The sequence below is a fragment of the Fonsecaea pedrosoi genome (assembly GCF_000835455.1).
Source record: "Fonsecaea pedrosoi CBS 271.37 unplaced genomic scaffold supercont1.7, whole genome shotgun sequence".
In the NCBI taxonomy this organism is placed as follows: Eukaryota; Fungi; Ascomycota; class Eurotiomycetes; order Chaetothyriales; family Herpotrichiellaceae; genus Fonsecaea; species Fonsecaea pedrosoi.
Window position 1 is genome coordinate 885,059 of NW_013550609.1, and position 24,158 is coordinate 909,216.

A 24,158-nucleotide genomic window follows, 5' to 3' on the forward strand; every position below is an offset into this window, starting at 1 on the left:
CCGCCACGAGTCTGAGACTAGCGAGTGAATTGAGTGAGCAAAGTGGCCAATTATTCCTTACAGCTGGTTGCGGCAACCCTATCCCTGTCCTGGATTTCTTTCCCCCTCCCAACTAAGGCCTGGGAAGTCAACAAGAAAGACTTACTCATCCCCGAGAGAGCGACCCATTTCAGGATCCCAGCCAGAGGCACCAAAGGCACGTACCTAGCGGGGTCACCCTCGCTCACACTTTAGCCTGGACGCATCTAGCATACGTTGACGGGGTTGACGGAACTGCCCTCCCATCTCCAGGGAACGAGAGCAAGGTTACAGGCTTTCCGGGCCCTTCCTGTCCTCTTTTTTTCTCCCTTCTCTATTTCTGACAAGCTGACTGGCATTTGCCCTCGCTTGGCTCCTAACTTTCCACGTCTGTGACTTGCGGAACCAGCTGGGAATCCATCTCCTTCCGTTTTTCTTCTCAATTGCCGTCTGCAGCTCCGTCTGTCCCCGTCCGCCATCACGCCTCGCCATCATCCGAGGGGTGGAGCCGGCACTGGCGGCCGGTGACGAGCACTGCAGGACATCGAGTTCATCTTGTTCGATTTCAGCTTCGACCAGGGGTGGGGGGACGCTCTGTCCAATAAAGATCGGAAAGGGCTGAATATCTTGTGGAACATTCGGATCGACTCGCCGTAACGCACAAACCACAAGCAGCAAACGTGTTGGGCTTTTTTTTTTTGGCAGCAAACGAGTTCTGCAGACCAGATTCCTCATCTCGGATCCGTCCTAGTAGGTTTCTCTCAAGCTCGCTACTAGCGAAAAGTCGATCGATTTTGTGACGACAAGCCTCCAAAAAACAATATTCAGGCGGATATTACCTACGAGCTACCACCCATGACCATTATTTTCATCCCACTCCACCCAGAACGCTAATAACCGTGTGTCAAACGACGCAAGGAGAAAGAGAGGGGCAAGCACCAGGCATCCCGAAAGGTGTAACCCCGCCTCGCCATACACACAAGCGTGACAGGACAACCCGTCACCGGAACTTGACAGGTCACACCAGAAGGAAGGGAAGTTTCCGTCTTCGTCTCGTTTCGGCCTGAGAATCCACCTGGAGAGGGAGAGAGGGTGTGCAATTCATTTTTGCGAAGGGCGTCCCTTGGGGGTGGTATACCTCGTACGAGATACACCGAGAACCAGTGGCCGGAGTTCCCCTTGCGGCAAGCATTACAGCATTTTTAACCTTGGGACGCTCGCCAACACCTTACGGATCTCGACAAAGTTCGGGCACTCAGTTGGGAACTGGCGGGGAAGGCCTCAGCTCAAGGGACTCGCCCAGCACCGCCCGCATCCAACCAGTGGTTTCCGTCAGGCAGCCGAAGAGGCCGAGCCACAAGGCACTTGCCGGACAAAGGTTCAAGGTCAAGTTCCCAGCTGCGGGAGGGCCTGGCGGCTCCGATTACAAGCAGCGGCACTACTTGTCATTTTCCCACCAAAGTGTTGCAGGTGGCAGGTGGCAGCAGAACCCCCCCCCCCAGCCGTGCCAGGCCAAGTTACCAGCCAATGCCCAACCAAGTGCCAGCCTAAGGATCGTGAGAGAGAGAACCACAGGCAACCCACACCCCCAAAAAGCCTAACTAGCCGGGCTCCATTCCAAGCATCCCCACCTGGCGCCTGGCACCTGATGATCCCTGTCCTGCATCGCTAGTAGGCTCAATACCGCTTCTCCGGACCGTCTCCTTGGGTCACTACTCCCTTAGTGCCCTCTGGCCTTTGGGTGCTTTTAGGGGCTTCCAGAAAAACCCCCAAATCATTAACTGTGTACATTTACCTTGGCTACTCTCCCGCCCGCAGCCCTAGCTCCCACCCCAAAATCTCTCCCTCCTTCGGTTGTGCCTGCAGCAGTTGAGAGCCTATAGCGACCGCTTGCCACTCTGTTCCAAGCAGCCCTTGGAGTCCTTGGACACAACTCTCCATCCCCATCACACCCACCGCCGTCTCCAATCATTCTTCATCAACCGCCTCTCCCTCCCATTATCGTCATCCTCAGCTCGTCACGTCCTCCATCACCTTGTCCACTCTCACATCGTCTCTCACCCTTCTCTCTCTCACCTCTCACACCTCTCACACCTCTCACCATCCCTTGGATCGCCTTCCTTTCGACGGGCTCTGACGCAGCCCTTCCGTCCGAACGCATACCCGCCCGCCTGCGAACACCTGATCATCTTTTCTGCCAGGGCCCGACACTTCGTACCATCTTACAAAGTTTTTTTTCCCTTTGTTGCCCGGACGCCTTCTAAGCAACTTAATATCTCAGCCCGGTCACCTCGCACACCCTTGCAGGAACTTCATCCCCTCTACTTACTTTCCTCCTCTCCCCTCCTCGCACCGCAGTGCTTGACGACTGCGCCCGCGCCGCCTCACATCGACTCTCTCTCCCAACTGTTCGACCTCGAGCTGGTTCTGAGGTCGACGCTTTTTATCCTTCAGATTTCCTCGTACGCTCTGCGAGCAAGTCTCTGTTTGCTTTTCAACGCCTCGACGGTCCTTCCCTTACCCGTTTTCCTGTTAGCCTCGGTTGTTTCCTGGCCTGCGTCGACCCCCTTCGCTGGATCTGTGTCACCCACACACAATCTTTGGATAATTCATGGCGGCACAAATGGCGGATCCCCGGGATGCTCAACGCCCTCAGTACCCTCCTCCTCCGGACGACTCCATCCAGGGTGGCTACTACTCACAACAATCTCCCCAGCGTCCTCCCGCGAGAGATGACCGGAGCCCATATCCTCCTCCAGAACCCGCGAGGCAGCAGTATCCAGACCCAAGGGCGGCTCATCCATATCCCCCTCCACAGGCATGGCCAAGTCAGCATGGTGCTTATCCTCACTACCCAGTAAGTCGCTTCTTTCCAAGTCGAGTTGAAATATGTTCAGCTGACAATCGGTAAACAAAAGGACCCTGCGCATCCAGCATACGCATATCCCCCAAGGCCTGACCTGGGACAGCCCCCACCACCCATGCAACCGGATGCGTACCGCCTTCCACCAGTGTATGCGCATCCTCACGCAGGCTACTATGCTCCTCCCTACCCCCCGCCTGCTCCAGCTGCTGCGCCGCGACAACGTACCGCCATAGCCTGCAAGTACTGCCGGAAGAGAAAGGTATGCATGATATCTCTCGGCGCGAAGATAGTTGAGGGACATGCACTAATGTCAGATTAGATTCGGTGCTCAGGCTATGACAGTTCTCCGGATGGCCGCTGTCAAAACTGCGTGCGGTTCAACCAGCAGTGCTTGTTCCATCCCGTCTCGTCTCAGGCTGCCTTTGTCCCCGCCAACGCGGTTTATGGACCCAATGCTGCGCGGGCTCCCATCGCAGGTCAACCTGATGGTCGAGCCAGCCAAAATGGACACCATTATCCCCGGGAGGGTGACCCGCCGCCAATGCTCTATGGTGCCCACGGCCAACCTCTAGGACCCGCTGGACCTCATGGCCAACCCCAGTACAACTATCCACCGCCACCGCCACCTGGTTATTCTCCTGCGCCTTACCCCTACTCGTATCCTCCTGCTGGACCATCGTATGACGCACATGGGCAGGCTCAAGCTGCTCAGCATGATGAACGTGTCAGTCTTAAACGTCCCCCTCCTGATGATGACCCCCACAATGAGAATTCTCATGCATCCCAGTCTCCCCATCCCAGCTCGCGTGCGCGCAACAGTACATATGAGTCTCGCCAAAACAGCAGTGGTAGCTATGATTATGCGGATCATACCCCCGGTGCGCCTACCTCGCCGGCTACGTCGACCATGAGCTATCAATCCTTCCCTCAACAGCCAGCTCGCTATCCCAATGGCACTCAATCTCAAAAGGGTAACGTGTCTCCGTCTGGTCTGACGCCGCAGTCGGCGCAGAGCTACAATTCGCCCCATCAAGCGCCGACCTACGATGACGGCAGAACTCCGCCACCTAATCAACCTGGTTCGGCAGGCTCCTCTGCCAATGGCAGAAGTGGCATGAAGGTGCATGAGATGCTTGAACACACCAGGACTGCAGCTCCGGACCTACGAGGCAAGAACGACAACGAGATGCTGAGCAAGCTGGATGGCAAGAAATAATGACAGCTTGCTTGTGCTCTCCGTCCCGCCTTTTTCGTCCTCTCCTCACAGAGGCCCTGGGATTTTCCCGCAAGAACCCAGCGGGCCCTGTTTTCCTCCCACAGGAGTTGGCTCGGAGAGCATGCTCATCACCCCTGTTATCAACTCCATCGTGCATGCGTGCACTTCGGGCTTTCAGGTCGTTCGTCGGGTCTCAGCGACATCGGATTACATGGATTTTTTTTCGTTTTGCAAAACAATACACACCTCGGGGCGACCCACATCTCTTTATTTTCATCATTATCGGTCTTTACTGGAATTTCGCCAGTGAATCGGACGGAAAGGGCTAAAATGGGATAAGATAAACCATTGGGTGGCTGTTTGATCAAGTTCTCGTTCTCTCGGAAGATCGCAAAGCTGTTACGACTTTTTTGCCCCTTGGCCCTCGGCTATCAGAGCCCGATTCACCTTTTGCGAACGTTGAACGAAATGCAACACTGGGTGGCTATGTGAATTTTTTTGTTTTTGACTTAATGCGCTATTGTACCTGGGAAGGCTGTCTGAATCCTTTTTGTTCTTTTGTTTTTTTCCAAGCAGAAAAGAAAACCAAACGCGCGTTGCAACCTTGTGTACTCATAGTACTTTTTCACCACCTTTCTCGGGTTATCGGACAGCGGCTCTGTTTGAAGCCGGTCCTTCTCAAGCTCTCTGATCAAGACGGGTTCTTCAACAAATTTCGATGAGATCAAACGAGGGTGGACAGAGTGAGCGGCTGAACAAATCTACTGACTGAACGGGTGAGATGGGCGTTTGGAGACACTGGAGTTGTTAATGGGCGAAGAGAAGAGGCAAGATGATTCTGTCTGGGCTTGGACTCTGTGGCATCGGCCGCAACAACTGGCAAGAAACACTCAGCACAGCCTGACGATCCGGAGATGTTTAAGCTCGGTGGGATTCTTGTTTTGTGCCGGCACACTGGGAAAGGACGGGATGGAACAATGGAGGTCTGTTGAGCTTTGTTTACTAGTGGTGCTAGTTTCTGAATGCTTATCACCTTTGTTTAGTTCCTGGTCAGAGTGTCTTTTTGTCAGCGAGTACGAGTAGTTCAGTCGGTCGGCTATGAGATCTGCCCAATCGCGTTTCCTACAGCGCTGAAAGGATGTGATCCCTGGTCCCAGCTGGAACCAATCCGTTCCGGCGACTTGTGCGGGAGGAGATGTCTGGAACTATGGCGATCAATGGGCTGCCTGAGCAGTGGTCTTGGGGCAAAGGTATTGGACGTGCCGTGATTCCGTCGTTCGTCATCCACAAATAGCAATGTCGAGAGGGATGGTGAAACCGAGTACTTTTCAAGGCATGCATGCATGTATGTATGCATGACATTTATTTTTCCCCATGAACCTTTTTTGTTCTGAGGAGCAGGAGGGGTATCGGAAGGGGTATGGGGGAGGGTTTTGCCCTATCTATTATCATTACCCGATTTCCGAAGTTCCGGCTTCACGAACGGCGGGAGGAAGGGAGGGAGGGAGGGTATGCGATGCGCGTATGCACGCGTGCATGCAGGCATGCATGGCATGGCATGCACTGGATATGCAGGTTCGGGAGGGGAAGGGGCGGTGCGCGGGACGAGACTTTTTTTTTTATTCAACCGTTTTTCTTTTTTTTTGGCCTCTCTTCGGGCTGAGTTTTTTCCAGAGTTTGTGTTTTTGGTTTGGCCGCATTTCAGGTCGCATAACCGCATGGCCGCCACCGATACGATGCGATGCCGCGGCGGGCGGGCGCGCATGAACCCCCCCAATTTTTAGGTAATTGAACTTGACTTGCTCCGACCGACTGACCGACCGTCCAACCGACCGATTACCTTCCCGCCCGTCCCTTTTTGCCAATCTGCCCTGCATGCATTTTACGGTACCGCATCCCCTACCAGGTGCCAGTTCGCCAAGGGAGGGTTGCAGATTCGATTGTCGATAAGCGGGGGGATGGGGGTGTGTAGGAGTAGGAGTATGGCAGGTGACTCGGAACTTTTTTGATCCTGTTGGTATTTGTAGAGGGAGGACTTGTACTCGGTATTAGAGGACGATGGAACGGAATAAAGAGAGGAACTGGACAAGGGAGTTTAGTCTCAGCTGAGGGGTAGAAACAATCATAACACTGCAATGATGCTGACGATGGTTGATGGGGGGTGGGGGGCAACTTTTGGGTGGCCATTTGTCGGACTTTAACTGCCGTTTAGGTACCGTACCTATGTATGTACAGGGTAGGGAGGGCTATAACTGGTGCCCGCACCTTTCTATGTAGGCTTCCGGGTGCCTCTATTGTACCTATCCAGGGAGGTAGATGGTCTTCTAGCTTGCCTACTTGCCTACTTGCCTACTTGCCTGCTTACCTAGCAGGCCTACATTTACCTTACTTAGTCGGTACCTATGGTGCTATGTAATGGTTCCTAACCTTTCTATCTATCCTATAGTGGGTAGCCACCCGGCAAAGCTACCCTCTCACAATCCTGTACATTCATTCACGCATCCTCGTAACCATTTCAAACTGCGGCCACGCGCACAAGGCTGAAAATACCTATCAACCCCCTTTTCCGTGTCACCTGAATTGACTCACTCACTTGAGCAGCGTACGAGGTACTCGGGTACAGCACCCTCAACTCCTCATCATAATACGACACAACACAAAACAACACAGTACAGTGTATACCACAGCAAGTAAAACACAATGGGATAAAAAAGAACTAAAACTCCAATGGGAATGGGAATGGAAGAGGGAACTCTCAGAGGTCAGTGTCAGCCCCTGGTGAGTGAATCGGTAGAGCTCTTTGCTATCGCTATCGCTAGCGCTATCGCCATTGACTACCTTGCTTTGCCATGCCATGCTATGCCATCGCTTGTCCTTGTCCACGCTCGCCATCCATGGACTCTGTGTTTCTTGCATGCACGCACCACGTTCCGTCTAGCTCCTCAGTCATGCCCGTAGTCAGAACCAGCACAGCGACTCGGTCTGTACCTTTTGCCCTCGAGCAAAGGCACTGTCCAAGTCATGTCCATGTTCAATGTTTCAATCTCCCTCTGTGTTTTTGTTGATTTTTCGCTTTTCATTTTTTCGTGTGCGTGTGAGGTCTTTTTTTTTTCTTTTCCCACCCAGTCGCCCTTTTGCTCAAGGGGCCGAGTCTTTTTCGCTTCCTTGTTTTCCCTCTCAAGTAGGTATCAATCCTTCAGCTCTGGACAACAGGTCACTCGCTCGCTCGCTCATGGGGAATGGGGGACAGAGTCTTTTTCTTGGGTTTTGTTTCGTTTTCTGGTGTTTCTCTGTCGAGCACTTGTTCATCCATGATCCAGCCATCCATCTCCAAGTGCAAGCTAGCTCTTCTCGCGAGTCGCGACGCATCTGGCATCGCGCGTTTCATACCCTCATAGCAAGTCGTCACCATCATTTTTCTCATCATCCTTGACATGAATTCGTTTCTGCCATCACACGACCAGTATATCGCGTCGCATGCATTGCACTGTAGGCATTCTTGATCCACCATTGTTTTTCCGGAAAAGTTGCATCTGATCATCTCTTTCTCACCGTCGGTTTCACCTCTTGTCTCGAAGGGCTAGAGCGGTAACTGGCACCAAGTTGCTCAAGATTCGGGCTCTTCGTCAATCGTCTCATCAATGTGGAGCTGGAGGCGCTGGCCATGCAGGCGGTAACTGCGCTCGACAGCAGTGGTTTCGCTATTGGTGATGCGCTGAGGATATGGAGATCCGACAAGATGGGTGCCAAAGCCGGGCGTGGTGAGACGGCGAGGGCCTCGCTTGGGCGAGTAGTCAGTCTGAGGAACCGGCGAGTAACCTTCCCAGCCGGAACCGGGGCCACGATCCTCGGGGGGACCACGAACCACCGCCATGTCTGGGCTGGACGACGCGTCCGAGTAGCGGGTGTAGTTTGGAGAAGAGTGAGGCGCCGCCACCCCCGACCTGCTGACGACCTCGTCATCCTCGTCATCTTCTTCGATAGGACCGATACCAGCCGAAGGCACACGACCCATGATGCGTCGCAAAGGAGAGCCCCGCGCAGTTGTTGGACTGTTGGTCGGAGTCATGATTGGACTACGCATAGCCGCACGCTCAGCTTGGGTTGTAGTTTCGCCAAAGAGACCATCCAAGAATTCGTCGATGCCGTCGGCACGGTTGGTGTTGGCAGCACCGGCGTCAAGAGCAGAAGTGGGTTGCAAAGTTGCGAAGAAGTTTCCGTCGTCAGGAGAACGAATGGTAACACCGCGACGCTCACGATAGTTGTTGGGTCCTTGAAGCAAGCTCGGCTGCTCAGCAGCGGCATCAGTTCGACCAAAAGCAACGTTCAGAGGCGGCCCAAAGATTGCTGCAGCAGGTTGAAGGCGGATTCCTCCACCAGCAGTGGTGGTGGTAGCTGGTTCTTTACCTTTGCCTTTGTTGTTATTATTCCGAGCAGTGCTGATTCTCTGCGGAGAAGTAAAGTCACCGTTTCCCAAGCCTGCGCCGCCAAAGACCGTGCCGGTGCCCAAGGTAGAGTCCGAGTTGCTGGGATTATGACGGTGTCGCTGCTTCCAACCCGCCGGTGGCTCGAATGCTGGAGACTCTGGATTGAACGGCTGACCGAGAACAGTGCCTGAACGGGCGGTGCGCTGCTGAGGGAGCTCTCCGACAATCGTAGGTCCAGGCCCATTGGTGGTGTTATTGTTGCTGATACCTGCCAACTCAATGTTCTGCAACCCAGCTCCCAACCCCTGGATCTCTGCATCATACGCACCCTGTCTGTGCATGGGGACTTGCTGATCTGACGGTGGAGCCTCGCCAACCTGTCTGAGCACTTCGCGCATGGCCTTGAGTGCCTGCTCCGGATCGTCAATATTGTCAGCGTATTCTCCTTCTTCAATGTCGTCCTCTTCACAGAGAATATCGTCTGCATTCCACCCATCAGAAGAATACTGATCTTGACCGCTGTAGGAATTCGCGGTGGGGACGCCGGAACCAGATTCTTGACCATTGTTGCTGCTTCCAGTGCCAGTGAATGAATTGACAGGGTCGACATGAGCAGCACCAATGGTGAAGCCGTTGTTGAAGTGGCCTGTACCAGGATACTGCTGATGCACGGGTGTCGGTGGGTCAACGCCCATCTGGTCCATGTAAGCGTTCCAGCCAACCTTCATCATATCGGCCATGATTCGCCTCTCCAGCACGGAGAATTGTGCACGCTTCAGATCGAGACCGACCTCGGTAGGCATAAAGAAGATATGGCCCTCAGGGTCACGGACGACTTCGAGATATGGCTCGATGCCGATGAGTTTGCGGGTCTGCGACTCCATGACACCCATGCCAATGTTCAAGATTTCAAACCACATTCCAATGTCCTGGTCCGACAGATGGGTAGGGTGGACAGATAAGGTCTGAAATGGCCAGTAACGGGCATGCTTGCTGATGCGGAACCCACACGACAACGCCTGAGAGGACTCGACGATGTCTGCACGCTGGCGCTCGGAGAAGCCGGGGGCGTTGAGGCCGGCAAAGACGAAATCCATCAACAATTTGTTGTCCAGACCGACTTCGCGAGGAATACCTCTGGAAGAGTCGACTTTGACAATCAGCACGTCAAGCTGCTTCTTATACGCGTCGAACATGGCCATGACCTGACGGACGGTGTAGAGTCTGACGGAAAACCAAGGGAACTGGAGATGTCATGGTCAGAACAGGGTGTCTGTCTGGTGGGATGAATCAGTGCGAAATGGCTTACCTTGTACAAAGTACTGATCATACTCTCAAAGGTGCGTTGCATGCTCCGATTCGCGAATTGGGACTGCAAAAAAGCTGTCAGTTTGTTTTTGTTTTTTTGACTCATTGCGACAGTTCAACTTTTTGAAGAGAGAGAAACAAGAAATTCTAAAAAGGCTCACCCGCTGTGGATATTCAGCATGACGGACCATGCAGGTGAGTTCCTCGTTGGTCATGAAGCCCTTGTAACCCGACGAGAAGATGTCGCGGTTCGGCACCAACTTGGGGGCGCCATACTGCTCACTGTCAAAGTGGATGCACTTTGCGCGGGGGAACATGTCCTTCATCAACTCGCCTTGGTTACTCAGGAAAACCTCGACATTGCGCTGGCCAATCTTGGGGATGCGCATGAGCTTCAGCCCGAAGCCGTGTTCCCAATCTTGCTCGGCCGTGCGTGGCGCCGTAAGCTCGACGTAGCAATCCATCGTCTTTCCAGTCGAGCGTTCCATGATGATGTGGATCGGGTACCCGGACACGTGCGGCTCGATCAGGTGGTTCGAGGGGATGTACTTGCAGATGAACTGCTGCATCTCGGCGACGCTGATCGTGTAGGGGATCTGAGGGGGGCAAGATGGGACATGGTGAGCACGAGTCCCATTTGCGAACGACTGATCCAAACATGCACGCAGATGGAAGCTTTTGCAGAGGAGGACGAGGAGAGAGGGAAAAAGAACAAAAAGCCAGCCATCTTTGTGAGCCACCACAGGATTTGCTTGCCCTCCATTGATGGTCTGGGGTTTTTGCCCCAGAACAACACAACACAGCACAAAGTGACGGGCAGGTGACGGATCACTCGACGAACGCGAAAGACACAAAGAAGAAAGCAACGGCAAAGCACATATCAGAAGAATAGGAAACAAAACTCACATTCATGATCTTGAGCACACCATGACGGCGTGGCATTAGCAGCTGAGCTCGATCAGCAAACGGTGGCGGTGTGTTTGGGTCAAAGGGTACTGCCGGATCCGTCATGATGCGAAGAGGAACAGGTTGACTCGCTGGCAACGGCGGTGGTGCTTGATAAACAACGCCTGCTGAGAAGGGGTCGTTGTTTGGGATGTAGAAATTTGGAACTGAGGGTGTCGGCATGGTCAGGATTGGTGTTGCAGGCATAGCCCCATTCATCCCAGCCATGGTCAAACCGTTCATGTTCATGCTGCCAACGCCAACACCGTGCTGCGGAGCAAGATGAATTCCTGGATGGAAGTTGACAGGAGGAGGGGGAGGAGGCGCCAACGGTCCGATCGAGGGGTATGGAATTCGCACATGGCCAGAGGACGCGTGGTAGCCATGACCATCGTCATTTGGCACCGAACCGAAGCCCGACTGGCCTTCCATGGTGACAAGTTCTCAAGAGTAACGTTAAACACACATGAAAGAGGGGATGAGCAAGAGGGCGAGTGAGGAGGAAGAAGAAGGAATGAATGAAGCGAGAAAAGAAAGGTGTTGAAGGAGATGTTTGAGGAAGAAGAAGAGCAAGTGAGGAAGATGTCGAGAGAAAAGGGGGCTTAGAAGATTCAAAACAACGAAACAAAAGGAGGTCGAATGCAAGAGTGAGAGAAGAGATTTCCTGACCATAAATCAGATCGACTGCCCTGTTTCTAGTCCGCCGCAAAATATGGTGACAGGTCGAAGATGGTGAGTCGGTGTATTGATTCACGGCGAGCAAAAAGCCAAATTCTGGCCTCACTTGGCTGTCTCCCTATACAAATGAGAGATTCGCCTTGGCGCCTGCCACACCGCACAGTGTAAAACCCCAGGAGAAAGTCACTGGCTGTATGTCAGCAGTGTCGTTGGCTCGGGTGGCCGCCTGTGGGAAAAGTCGTTGTCCATCGCTGCTCGCGGACCTGAGCATCGGCACAGGAAAGGACGAACAAACTGGGGGCCCTCAGACTCCCACCTGGTCTTTCAGGGGGATCCGTCTCGATCTAGTCATCACAAAACCATTTCTGTAACGTCAGCATATGGGAAAGAAGGTGGTTTCCGAAAAATGAATATTGTATTCAGCATCTCCAGAGACCAGAATGATCAGAACCATGACACTAGTCCAGCAGTTCATTGTTCATCATCGGATATTGCCCATCGTTATCGCTAATGCTGCTCCAAACACTCTGTGTGACTGGTATGTCGTTGGGTCGTAGTCACATGATCTCAGGGGTCGTGGTCCATCTGCAGCCTTGTGAGCTCAGCCAGAATGGCTGTCCTCGCAATGAGACCCGCCAACACGACCACTTGAGCACGATCCGCGCTCTTGCGCTGTTATATTGTCGACTCTTAAACCTAGTCGAACTGCACCCTGTCAATAATTGAGGAGTGGCTGACAACTCAAGGGGCTTACCGGAGTCAAGAATGATTCAGCCACAAAGCGAGCACGGGCGTTTAGCTGCAGCCTGAATCAGTGTATGCCCGCAGACTGTAATTGGGCGTTTATGACTTACGAAGAGCTTCATCTCTGAAATTTCTTTGTCGACTTCCTCCATGAATTGGATAATGAAGTCCACCAACTTATGCTTGAGCATTTCTTCCGTATGCGTGTTCGTGATCAAGAACGAGATATCGTAACCCTACAGCTTGTCAGGTCGCGATCTGTTGGTGACGCCAATGCCACCCACCTTGACTGGCTTCCGTCGTAGAATGAAGAAGGATTCGGCACGCTGAGTAAGGAAACGTGTGAACTTATGGACCAGAATATTCTCAATCTCGTCGGCCTGCTTTATTCTGATGCTCACTCGCACACTGTTGACGCTGGGTTCTATCAGGACTTTCTCGTTCTCATTGCGGGCAATCGTCAGAGGGTTTAACAGGACTTCGGGCGAACTGGCTGCTTCGATCTCGGGGACATTGTGTCTTTCTGAGGCTTGTGAAGCGAAGTTGGAGAGAGAGAGAGCGGCGGTCAGAGAAGAACGGACACATTGAAGATACGGCCGCAGTGATTGGGACTGATCTCAATAGTCAGCAATTTCCACAAGCCAGATATCGAGTTGAGATGGAGCAGGCACACCATCTTCAATGCGCTCGCTCAATCGAGATTGGGAGCAGAGCCAAAAAAAATTCACCGGTACATGGACACTGGGTTGGATATGGAATCGAGACTGGTGTTCAGTGTGCTGTTTTGGTTCTTTGACACACAACTGGAGGATTGTTGCCTTTGGACTCAAGTTGAATGTCAAAGGGACTGTTTGGAGGGGAACTGCCCGCAAGATCCGTCATCCACAGGCGCGGCTGGTGTCTCTGCGCTCACCTGCGGCTTCAAGGCTTGGCACTGGCCTTGTTTGGCGGGGAGCAGGTGACGTGCTGTTTTGTGCCTGACGAGCCTTGCATCTTTCGCCGCCTTCTAACAATTTCCAAGCATTTTGTTTTCCTTCTACTTGTCCTTGCACTTTCTCGCATAAGACTTCTCGTCTCCTTCCCGCCTTTTGTCTTGCAGAATAGACTAGCACAAAGATGGCGACCATTCCTAGTAAGTTGTCCTGGGAGTGTCCCGTAAACAAACCGCGGTTACTGACATCTCTCAGTTGTCATCAAGCACCAGGGCAAAAAGTACGATGTCGAGCTGGACCCCTCATCAAACGGGGAGATGCTCAAGCTCCAACTCTTCTCTCTCACCGGCGTCGAACCTGAGCGACAGTCGGTCCTGATCAAAGGCGGAAAGCTAAAAGACGATACTGAGCTATCCAAGCTCAACGCGAAACCCGGCCAGATCTTCACCATGCTCGGTACCGCGTCTGGCGAGAGCAGTGCAGTCAACGCACCCGCTGAGAAACCGAAATTCGTTGAGGATATGACCGAGGCTGAAGCCGCCGCTCAAGAAGGTGCTATTCCAGCTGGCCTTCAGAATCTCGGCAACACGTGTTATCTGAACTCCACTCTGCAAGTTCTTCGGAGCATACCTGAAATGCAAGACTCGTTGCAGATATATAAAGCCGATCGGGCCACAGGCGTGAGCCTACAAGATCTGAGCCGTCTCGGCCTTAGTGGCATCAGCTCAAACAACGACCTGACTGCGCAACTCCGAGATCTCTACAAACAAATGTCCAAGACGCAGGAAGGACTCCCACCCTTGGCATTTCTAAACACTCTTCGTAATGTCTATCCTCAGTTTGCCCAGAAAGCAAAGAACGGGCAAGGATTCGCCCAGCAAGATGCCGAGGAGGCATGGTCACAGATAATTCACCAGCTGAGACAAAAGCTCAAGATCACGGATAAAAGCACCCAAGAACAAAAAGATATCGCATTCATTGATCGATACATGGCCGGTTCATTCCACTCCTCACTCGCACCGCCTCCAGAAGTTGGAGACAGCGAGCCAGTTGTCGAGTCAGACGACCCCTTCCTGAAATTGGACTGCCATATTGACCAGTCAATCAATCATCTACGAGACGGTATCCTGGCGGCTTTGACCGAAGACATCGAGAAGCACTCGCCGACACTGGATCGAGATGCCAAATACATCAAGACCTCTCGCATATCCCGGCTTCCCCAGTACCTGACCGTACACTTTGTTCGATTCTTCTGGCGGAGAGACATACAGAAGAAAACCAAGATCATGCGGAAAGTCACTTTTCCCGAAGAACTCGACATCGTCGAATTTTGCACAGATGATCTGAAGAAGCGGCTGATCCCTGTTCGTGACAAGGTCCGAGACATTCGCAAGGATGAGGTGGATGTCGAGAGGGCCAGGAAGCGACAGAAGCTGGCTCACAAGCAGGAGGAAGATAGAAAGCATGATGAAGCGATGAAGGGTGTAGAGGCTGCTCCTATTGCAAAACTCCGAGAACAAAAGGAGAAAGAGGAAGGCAAGAAAAAGGAGCAAGGTGGCGAAATGGATGTATACAAAACAGATGCAGAGTACGAGGCTGAACGAGCTGCATCCATCAAGCAAGCCAAAAAAGAACTTTACGCTCTCATCGATCCGGAGCTTGCAGCAGACGAAGGGTCGAACAAATCAGGATTGTACGAGCTCCGAGGCGTCATTACTCACCAAGGCGCAAGCGCCGACAGCGGCCATTACACCAGTTTTGTCAAGAAGCAAGGCAAGCTGGTAGATGATCCCAAAGCGCCTGGGGGCAAGCGCAGAGAAGAGGATGGCAAATGGTGGTGGTTCAATGACGACAAAGTCAGCGAAGTCGATTCGGACAGGATCATGTCTCTCTCCGGTGGCGGCGAGAGCGCTTCTGCACTCATTCTGCTTTACCGAGCCATCGATCTACCCACCTTGGATGAGATTGAAGAGTAGCTGGGAAAGTCATGGACAGCCGCATTTTCTGGTTGCGAGCACCGATGTTGCATTAGCCTAAATCAACAACAGAGCATAGTTAGACAATAGACTGCAAGCGCCGAGAGACAATGAACAACTTTTTCAGGGAGTACCCTCCATGACCCAGTAGGCCATCGTTAATACTTTTGAAGTGACAACCGTGACAACCTACCAGAATATATTGACGTTCCTGACTCACGTGCTTGGAAAACGCCTCTTACCTATTTAGGCTATTTCTTGGCGCCCACCAGTTGGAAACTTCAAATCCATCACCGCGGAACTGCGCCTTTGCCATCATTCATTCCATCAACGTCTACCCTTCAATCTGCGCTTGAAACCCTACAAACCATCCATCAGCTCAGTTGAAATCGACTCACAATCATGGGTAAAGTTCACGGATCTCTCGCTCGTGCCGGCAAGGTCAAGTCTCAGACTCCCAAGGTGAGTAGCAATGAGCAACACTTCCTTCGACGCCGCAACGCCACTCCCAGTTAAATTTCGTGTTGCAGCAAGCTGTGCGATTGGCAGCAAATATCAGACTTTGAGACTTACAAAATTTCTGTGCAGGTTGAAAAACAAGAAAAGAAGAAGACGCCCAAGGGCCGCGCGAAGAAGAGAATCACATACACCAGACGGTTCGTTAACGTGACGATGACTGGTGGCAAGAGAAAGGTATGGATGCTATGGACACCGCAATGAGGATCGCGGCCAAAGAATGGGATGCTGATCGTTGATTTCCCAGATGAACCCCAACCCAACATCATAAACGCCAATCTCCATACCCCGTGGTAGTCGACGCAAGCTGCCAGACGATGAAAACGATGACGCTGCCATGTGCAGTGCAGAAGTGATGTGGAAGAGGGAGCTGCAGTCTGCGAGGACGCCAAATACGATGGAGAGGGCAAAATGGGTGGCATATTGTCACCTTCGGAAGTTCTGAATTGCATTACACGTGGATCAATGCATAGATTCCCTAGAGCCGAGAGCAAACGCACCGGCTTGAAGATGGGATAGTTGGCCATGGTGCTGATCAATAAGAGGCGTTTTAGATATGGGCTGGTACATATCGACGAATTATCCAAATTCCTGTCTCGCATTCCATCTCCCTGTTCTCGCTTTCCCTTCGTTTCAAGCCACACATTTCACTGCATGGGTGTTTGCTGTGTTACCGCTTCCTCGAGCGTAAGATCGCTGTGGAAATCCCGCAGAAGACCACGGTGATTGTTTGCCAGGACTGATTGCTTGCGCTTTATCATGTAACCCGTCACGGTATATCGTATTTAGAGAGCATACGATAAACTGCAAATGCTTAGGTATGCTCGAGACCTGCCCCAGGCTTTAAGACGGCCGCATAAGAATCGTAGGTCTCGCGTATTTCGACGTTGTCGATGGCTCCAGCAATCCTCGTCGCCAAGGACAAATGGGCGCAGATTCGCTGCTGTGCGACAACCACCAAATCTTTTTCCACTTGCCAACATACATAGACCTTTCCCACTGCTCCTTTTCCGAAGTCTGCTTGCTCCCCATAGAATAGTCTGGTCAATCAGCACAATTTCTGATTTTTCCTTTTTCTCGGTCCTTGCCTCCTCTCTCAGATCTTTGCTCGCGCCTAGCTCCCTCGTGCGGGCGGGCAAGGAACGCCAGAAGCTCCTTCTGCGACGAACCCTCTTCCGATGCAGGCGCTTCGCCCTGTCCTGCTTCGTCGAGCAACGCGCACATTTCCCACGAAGGGCATCGCTCGGCCCTCTCGCACTGGCTGCTGGCTCAGTGGCCGGCGAGCCCAGCACGACCACCATGGCCCTCACAAAGAGTACTTCCAGACGCCCGGCCAGATGCCCGTCCCGGACTCGACGCCCTACACGCCCGGTCAACCTTACACACCGCGGATCCAGACGGTGACGACGCCCGAGTCGAGGGCTGGGGGCATCTCGCTCTTGACGAGCTTCAGCCGGTCCGTCTTCTGGGCGGTCCTCTTCGCATCCTTGGGCGTCACGGCCGGCACGGCCTTGATCACATGGGAGTACCTCCAGCCGCCCTTCGAGCCCGGGTCGCCTGCAGAACAAGAACTCTACGACGAAATCCTCGACGCGATGGAACTCCACCCCTTGGTCGATTCGCTGCGGCAGGCCAATTGGATAGAAGATAATTACTACGCTGCGGCTCACGGTGGCAGTCTTGGAGGCGGCGGCGGATTCCAGAACAGAGGGTTACACCTCGTGGCCGAGACACTCCAGGGGACGCAAGGTGTGAGCATGAAGACATTCAAGCACCCGACTCAGGAATTCACCATCATGGTCTGCTTTCTGGGTTTCGGCGTCGAGGGTTGGCCGGACACAATTCATGGCGGGATGATTCTGACGATGATCGAGGAGGGCATTCAACGACAGATCCACAACTTCTACGACAATTATGGGAGTCAGAAACAGCAGAGCATCTCCATTGATTTCAAGAGACCGATGCGGCCTGGTGAAATATACGCCGTGGTCGTCCCTCCCGCCCAGTTGGAACCAGATTCGGAGACAATGAATCTCCAGCTGATGCCCATGGTCGTGAGGATCGAGGCTCCCCCTAGGATCACGCCTGAGTTGCTCACCATCGAGTTGCCGTCAATTGATGAATTGCATGCAGTGGCGAATGTCCAGGTCCGACTCGTGCCAAACAAGAATGAAGAGGGGTCAGCGGAGCTCGAGGGGGTTGCCGCCTCGAAAAATACTGACTGATTACATCGGAATCGAGGCAGCCCATCTCCTGTGTATTGAGATTGTGGCCAGCCATCAACTTCACACTTTCGACCAACAACACAAGCGTCACGGCGAAGATTTGACACTAGAACCCCAGGTAAGCGCTTGTTGTCTGCGCAATACACCGATTGGACTCTGGGCTCATGATTTGGAACAGATTTTCCCGATCTTCAAAGTCAGCGAGGTGGCCAGAGCATCTGGAACTACATCGAAAACATCTGGTCGGAGTGCCGGTCGTTCAGCGATCCGAGACAGCATAAATCTGGGACAACGTTCCTTGTACAGTTGGGTTGCGAGTCATGACAGACCCCCTGCCGAGGATGACAAGCTATGTAGAACCCTTCTCATTTCCGTTGATTGCTGTTGGCGACAACTGGCGATGGTGTGAGGAACGATTCGATGCTCTCGACACGTGGTTTGCCCAAACTAGCGATCAAGAGGGCGGTCACACCTCCAGCTGAACTCCGGGTTACTTTCGCTCGCTGCGGGTTAACTACTCGGTACAGGTAAGGCTGGTGCCGCCAACGGACTGTGGGATCGTGCAAAAAGAGCGTGGCAAACGACCGGACTGGTGCCCAGATTAGGCGATCGCATGGGGAGAGTTTCGGATTTCTCCCTAAATGGGTGAAAAATTGTCGACCTGCATGAGACATACCGAGGCGCGTTCAGAGTCGGTAAATGACGACTGTGACAATTTGGCGCCCGGGAAATGGTATTTTCACAATCGTTTGTGGGTTGAGACAGGTATTCGGTGCTACAGGCACCCGGGATAAGGAAAGATGCCCAGAAGCCCGTGATTCATGTTTTCAGAGCGATGTTGTGACGGTAAATTGAGGTCGAATATGGCTTGGAGTGTCGTTAAGGCATCGAGTCGCGTGCGAATGTATCTTGTGTAAATCATGCTCCTCGAAGTTGGTCTTTCCCAGGATGGGCCTCGGTATCTGGCCGGCTATTCACTGGTAATAGTGCAAGAAGTTGCTTTACCGACTATTGAACCAATTTGGATGTTTGTCCGTGAAGTAGATCGGCGACCGACCAGTGCTTGCAACCTCTTGTCACCTCCAGAATCACTTTTGCGGAGAAGTGGACCACTGGCTCATTTTGGCCCCAGTAGTGTCCCGCTTTCGTGGATCCTTTGAGTTGTCCTCGTCTGCAATACCCCAGCATTCATTCCGCAATGTCGGGGTGGTGGTGGAGAGTGGCCGAGTCGATGATACCTACAAGCCCCGAGGACAAAGCAGTGCGTGACGAACACGAATATGCTCGAACCGCTAGATAATAGGACTGGTTTGACTCGATTCGATGGCTGCGAAAGGGGTCACCATTTCCGAGACCAGGGGTTGCATGATTCAAGCGTTCAAAGCGCCGCCACCTTCCATCTCTTGTTCTGACACCCCCGCATTCCATTGGCGTTGCGGCGCAAATACCTGCCTTTGATGCGTCTTGCAGGTCGGCTAGGGGAGCCCGAAAACGAGGATTTGCCTCGTATCACCCTCAATGCCTAGGCAAACGGGTTGTAAACAGGCATCCCTAGGGCCTTGACAAAGCCTAAACGGACCACACCGATAGCCGACGGAGGCTCAAAGATCCTGCCGACACTTCAGGGAGAACGTGGACAAGTAGCGAGCCAAGCGAATCGAGCTTGTCCGGAGTATGAGGTAAACGGTTCGAGATGAGCCAGGCTTGAGTTTGTGTGTTTGAGAGATGACAGAGCGCAGGCTGGGGGGACAAGAGTGACTGGGAAGAAGGAAAGAAGTGCCCTTCCCACCCCTTCCACAGGAGGTTCAACCGCCTGGAGGCTTCCTTGGTGCTCTTTCTCCAAGCTGCGGTGTCTCTGTTCCTTTTATTTTTCTTGCCCTATTCTACTACTTGACCCCTAGTTCTCTATCAATTCCCAGTCTCAATTCAGTCACTCAGATTCTTGATCTTACTTTTCCCTTTCCTGGTGCGTCTGATTCATCCTGCTTGAAAAAGCACATAAGCTACTGCTAGTCCTGCAGTAACGCTTTGTGACTAACCATCCTCTTCCTTCTTCTTCCGCCTAAACCCAACCTTGTCTTTTCACGCCCTAGGGATGGCCCATGCGCTGAGTGCATATCACCACCGGCTTTGGCGTCTCCGTTGAGTTACAAAGCAAAAGTCAAGTCGAATCAAGGCGACCTACCGAGTACATGGCAACCCACCATCATCCTCGTCGTACAACTGCCAATCCCCACCCCGACAACTGCGCCCCATCGTGTATCCGCCACAGAGACAAGTGAATGACTTCGACTTCTGCCTCTTTTCGCATCGATCCACCCTCCCACTGGCCCACTTCAAGACGCGGAGGACAATCCATTTCATGAGCCCTCCACACCCCACTGCTCTTTCCAGTATCGAGATTGGTAACTTCCAGTGCCTCCCCAGTCACCAGCAGATTTTAGTCGACAGGACTTTGACCTGACTCAATGCTTCGGCTCCCTCCTCCATGCTCTGGCCACCCACTCTCCGCGGTTCCCGTGCGAGTCTCGCCCACTCCAGCCGTCCTCCGACCCTCAATCCCCAACCCTCTCGAGATAAGTTGAAATAGGTCGTCGGAGTAGCGCATGAAGAAGCATACAAGGACTGCCGCGGTTGTGTGAACGCACGTTCCGACTTGATCGTCCTAGTCCATCTTTCGCTCGCGAACTACATCAATCCCTCTCTTCCCCATCTCGTTGTCTGATTTTTGGCTTCCCTTCACCTCCCTGTCTGGTGTGTCCCAGTGTCGAATCCGCCCTGAACAATCCCCCTTTACCAACCCACTCACCTGCCTGTCTGCGTTGCCCATCATGACTGCTCAGGCAGACAGCTCAAGTGACACCGTGCCTTCTCCTGTCGACAAGGACCCTTCCTCCCATATCGAGCAAATCCACACCAACGAGAGAGTACCAGGCCATCCTGGCTACTATGAGAAAGACGGTCTGCGGACCTATGGTGACGATGAAGACCATGACCACGAACCACCGGTGAGTGCAAGCCCGTGCCAGTCTTGCGGTGATCATCCCTGTCGATACTGATCGGCCCTCCTTTAGATGACCATTTCCAGGGGCCTCAGCTTGGTTGCTATGGCTTTCTTGTGGACTGGCTCCCAAATCCCGGTATACATCCTCGGTGGTGTGCCACCATATATTTATGCCGATATTGGTGGTGTTGACCGCTGGATCTGGTTCGTCCTGGCTTACCTGCTGGCTTTGGCCGCTATCTGCCCCTTTGTCGGGTCGATTTCCGATCTCATTGGAAGACGGTGGGTGGCATTGGGAGGCTCCGGGTTGCTTGTCATTGCCATGATTATCTGCGGTACAGCGCACAGCATGGCGGTGTTTATCAGTAAGCATCAGTTGTCCCCCTCACCTTTATACCAGGAGTCTGACCAGCTCTCCTTTCCTAGTGGGCATGACTTTCTCTGGGATCGGAGCCGGCATCTGTGAACTTACCTCCCTTGCTGTCACGTCCGAACTCGCCCCAACACGGAAGCGAGGGAAATATGTCTCCATCCTCGTCTTCACCATTATCCCTTTCTGTCCATCCGTCCTCTGGGGCCAGTTGATTGCCGCATACGCTGGCTGGAGATACTGCACCCTTCTCTGCGGACTATGGGCATGTGTCGGCTTCGTCGGCACCTTGTTCTTCTATTTTCCACCGCCGCGGCCCAACTCACGGGGTCTTTCTAAGAAGGAGGTCATTTCCGAGATCGATTTCATCGGTGGTTTCCTCTCGATCACGGGTATGATCTTGTTCCTGGCTGGTCTGCAATGGGGCGGCTACCAGTACCCATGGCACTCTGCGCATGTTCTGGCACCTCTGATCATTGGTGGCTTTTTCCTCCTCATCGCATTCCCCATCTGGGAGATCAAGTTTGCGAAATTCCCAATGTTCCCGTCACGGATGAAACAGGAAGCCAGAATCCTCACACTCACTCTGATCATCACCGCTATCTCGGGAGCAAACTTCTTCTCCGTCATCATGTTCTGGCCTACCCAGGCCTTCAACGTCTATGGCCATGATCCGGTCGGAGTTGGCGTTCGAGGTATTCCCATTGGCTTCAGCATTCTCGCGGGCGCCTGCATCGTGCTATGGCTCCTTTCCGTCTTCCGGGGCCATAATCGCGAGTTGATGATCATCTCCTCGGTGCTCATGACTGCCGGTTGCGGCGCGCTTGCAGTCGCTACTCGAGATAACCTGCATACTCTCTGGGGTCTTCTGGTTCTGGCCGGTCTCGGTATCGGCGGTATCGTCGTGCCTGCATCAATCATGACCACGATCATCTGCCCGGACGACATCATCGCCACTGTTGCCGCGCTTACCTTGTCAATCCGTGTGATTGGCGGCTGTATTGGGTACACCGTCTACTACAATGTCTTCCTCAACAAGTTCGTCCCTAACGCCACAAAATATATTGGTGGCACCATGGCACTTGAGCTCGGCATAACGAACGTTACATATATTGGCGAGGCCATCGAATATACTGCAGCGAGTCTCCTGCCTCTGCTCAAGACAATTCCTGGAATCGCCGGTAACGACACCGCTTACGAAATGGTCGTCGTGGCGGGCCAGGTTGCCTATGCCGAGTCATACAAGTACGTGTACTTGACGAGTATTGCATTTGGCTCGATTGCCATCTTGGCCAGCGTCTTTTTGGGGAATATCGACAAGTATATGGACGACCACGTCGCTGTCGTGATGCACTGAGCTGCGGCAAGCTTTGTCGAGGAAGGGGAAATGTCCTCGGGAGATCTGTTGTTAAGAGTGCTGCAGCAATGGATCTTGGAGAATGGTCGATTACCAGGCACGTCTCCGAGGGGAAACTCTAGTCTGGTCCGTCGAAAGATTACACCGATGGTAGATAGACATAGGCTGGCATAAAATATAAGAATCTCGTCCATATTGATTCGATTTTCTGGGTATTTGTTCAGTATTTCCATGAGCCACAATGCTGGGAAGAGGGGAGAATGGGGGGAGGAGGACGAGGAAACTGGACGAAAAGGAGCACGGAGGATATTTACGACACAAGAAAAGCTTGGACCAACGTCTAGACCGAGCCCTGCATCCTGTGTCTTCTTAGAGCATCATCCCCAAGCCGTATCAAGGACAAGGACAAGGAGGAGAGAGGGGGAATAGAGGGCCAGAGCAAGCGAAAAGCTCGTATTCCTCCCCCATACTCCATTTCTGAAGCCTTGTCCTCGGAATCTGTTTGGCTCTTTTTGAGGGTCGTTTCCCCCGCAAAATTTCTGGGCGGTGCCGCTGCCGAGCCGCTTGTGTTCCTGGTTCCCCCTCGGGGTTTCCTCTTCTGGGGTCATCAGCGGTAAGAAACTCGGCGAGTCGGTAAGTACATGTCAATTGTTTGTACCCGAGGGCGGCTTTTGGTGGTGGCGGTGGGATTTGATGGGCGGGGTGGGAGAGATCGGAAGGGGTGAGGAGGGATGTCAAAGGGGTGGGGTCCCGTGCGAGATCCAGGTGAGAGGGGGAGGGAGGTGGCGGCGGTGATGATGGTTGTGATGGGTATTCATTCTGGCCTGTGCCGTGTACCCTGTGTTCTGTAGCTTTGAGGATGTATTCGAGCGGTAGATAGGCCAGCGGTATAGACATACCCAAGGTACGAGGTACTGCATGCGCATATATACATACACCCCACGTATTCGAATCCACCTTTGATATGGGGTGTGTGTGCCTCGGGGACTCGGGTTAATTCATCTGGGTCGGAGCAAGACAACTGGCATTGAGAGTGGTTTGATGACTACTCTCTTGTACAAACCTGGACGGCTCCACGTTTACAAAACAGCATGGGTTTCCTCTCGAGACTCGACTCTGGACCCTGTATGAGTGTTGTCGGTACTCGCTCTCTCTCCCCGTCAAAACGCGGTCGAGATACACATGTAGGTCTGGATCCGGTCGTGTCGCTTAGTTGGTTGGCTGCCTGCCGGGCGTGGCACGCTGGCCAGATTCCCGATGCGGGTGCATCTTGCGAGCAAAAAAAGCTCCAAAGCCATGGCGGGTTGATTGATTGGTTCCGTCAGTATCGGTAGTGAAGACCTAGACGCACATGGATCTCATGTCCTCGGTTGGGTAGATGGCGAAATGGGACTTGGGCGGAGGGGGTAGGCGAATCCGGGAGGACGTATTCGTATACTTCGTCGATGATAGTAAATCCGCGAGCGGGACATGACGGGCTGATAAAAGGGCCCGGTCATTCTGGTTTTCCTGCTGTTGTTCAGACCCGGCTCGGGGTGTCTTGGTCGTTTGAGAGTTTTGCCCCCCAAATCTCCGT

At 53.1% G+C, this 24,158-nt stretch overlaps 7 protein-coding genes across 7 annotated transcripts; 5 read left to right on the top strand and 2 right to left on the bottom strand.

Moving 5' to 3' along the window:
* Positions 1 to 2,641: 2,641 nt before the first annotated feature.
* Positions 2,642 to 4,100, top strand: Z517_10389 (uncharacterized protein; the record flags this gene model as incomplete). Its single annotated transcript, XM_013424001.1, has 3 exons — positions 2,642 to 2,875; positions 2,937 to 3,143; positions 3,204 to 4,100. The coding sequence occupies 3 exons, from the start codon at positions 2,642 to 2,644 to the stop codon at positions 4,098 to 4,100; spliced, it is 1,338 nt and encodes a 445-aa protein (XP_013279455.1).
* A 3,607-nt stretch (positions 4,101 to 7,707) lies between these two features.
* Z517_10390 (uncharacterized protein) lies at positions 7,708 to 11,212 on the bottom strand (the record flags this gene model as incomplete). The annotated part of the gene is made up of 4 exons (XM_013424002.1): positions 7,708 to 9,771; positions 9,837 to 9,899; positions 9,997 to 10,431; positions 10,742 to 11,212. The coding sequence occupies 4 exons, from the start codon at positions 11,210 to 11,212 to the stop codon at positions 7,708 to 7,710; spliced, it is 3,033 nt and encodes a 1,010-aa protein (XP_013279456.1).
* A 942-nt stretch (positions 11,213 to 12,154) lies between these two features.
* Positions 12,155 to 12,878, bottom strand: Z517_10391 (uncharacterized protein; the record flags this gene model as incomplete). Its single annotated transcript, XM_013424003.1, has 5 exons — positions 12,155 to 12,163; positions 12,213 to 12,257; positions 12,313 to 12,438; positions 12,487 to 12,813; positions 12,876 to 12,878. 5 exons carry the CDS (start codon positions 12,876 to 12,878, stop codon positions 12,155 to 12,157), a joined length of 510 nt encoding a protein of 169 aa, XP_013279457.1.
* A 440-nt stretch (positions 12,879 to 13,318) lies between these two features.
* On the top strand, positions 13,319 to 15,110 carry Z517_10392 (uncharacterized protein; the record flags this gene model as incomplete). Its single annotated transcript, XM_013424004.1, has 2 exons — positions 13,319 to 13,334; positions 13,390 to 15,110. 2 exons carry the CDS (start codon positions 13,319 to 13,321, stop codon positions 15,108 to 15,110), a joined length of 1,737 nt encoding a protein of 578 aa, XP_013279458.1.
* A 402-nt stretch (positions 15,111 to 15,512) lies between these two features.
* Positions 15,513 to 15,830, top strand: Z517_10393 (40S ribosomal protein S30; the record flags this gene model as incomplete). The annotated part of the gene is made up of 2 exons (XM_013424005.1): positions 15,513 to 15,572; positions 15,699 to 15,830. 2 exons carry the CDS (start codon positions 15,513 to 15,515, stop codon positions 15,828 to 15,830), a joined length of 192 nt encoding a protein of 63 aa, XP_013279459.1.
* Positions 15,831 to 16,804: 974 nt separating this feature from the next.
* Z517_10394 (uncharacterized protein) lies at positions 16,805 to 17,851 on the top strand (the record flags this gene model as incomplete). Its single annotated transcript, XM_013424006.1, has 1 exon — positions 16,805 to 17,851. The coding sequence occupies one exon, from the start codon at positions 16,805 to 16,807 to the stop codon at positions 17,849 to 17,851; it is 1,047 nt and encodes a 348-aa protein (XP_013279460.1).
* A 2,831-nt stretch (positions 17,852 to 20,682) lies between these two features.
* Z517_10395 (uncharacterized protein) lies at positions 20,683 to 22,582 on the top strand (the record flags this gene model as incomplete). Its single annotated transcript, XM_013424007.1, has 3 exons — positions 20,683 to 20,859; positions 20,926 to 21,220; positions 21,282 to 22,582. 3 exons carry the CDS (start codon positions 20,683 to 20,685, stop codon positions 22,580 to 22,582), a joined length of 1,773 nt encoding a protein of 590 aa, XP_013279461.1.
* Between the last annotated feature and the right edge of the window lie 1,576 nt (positions 22,583 to 24,158).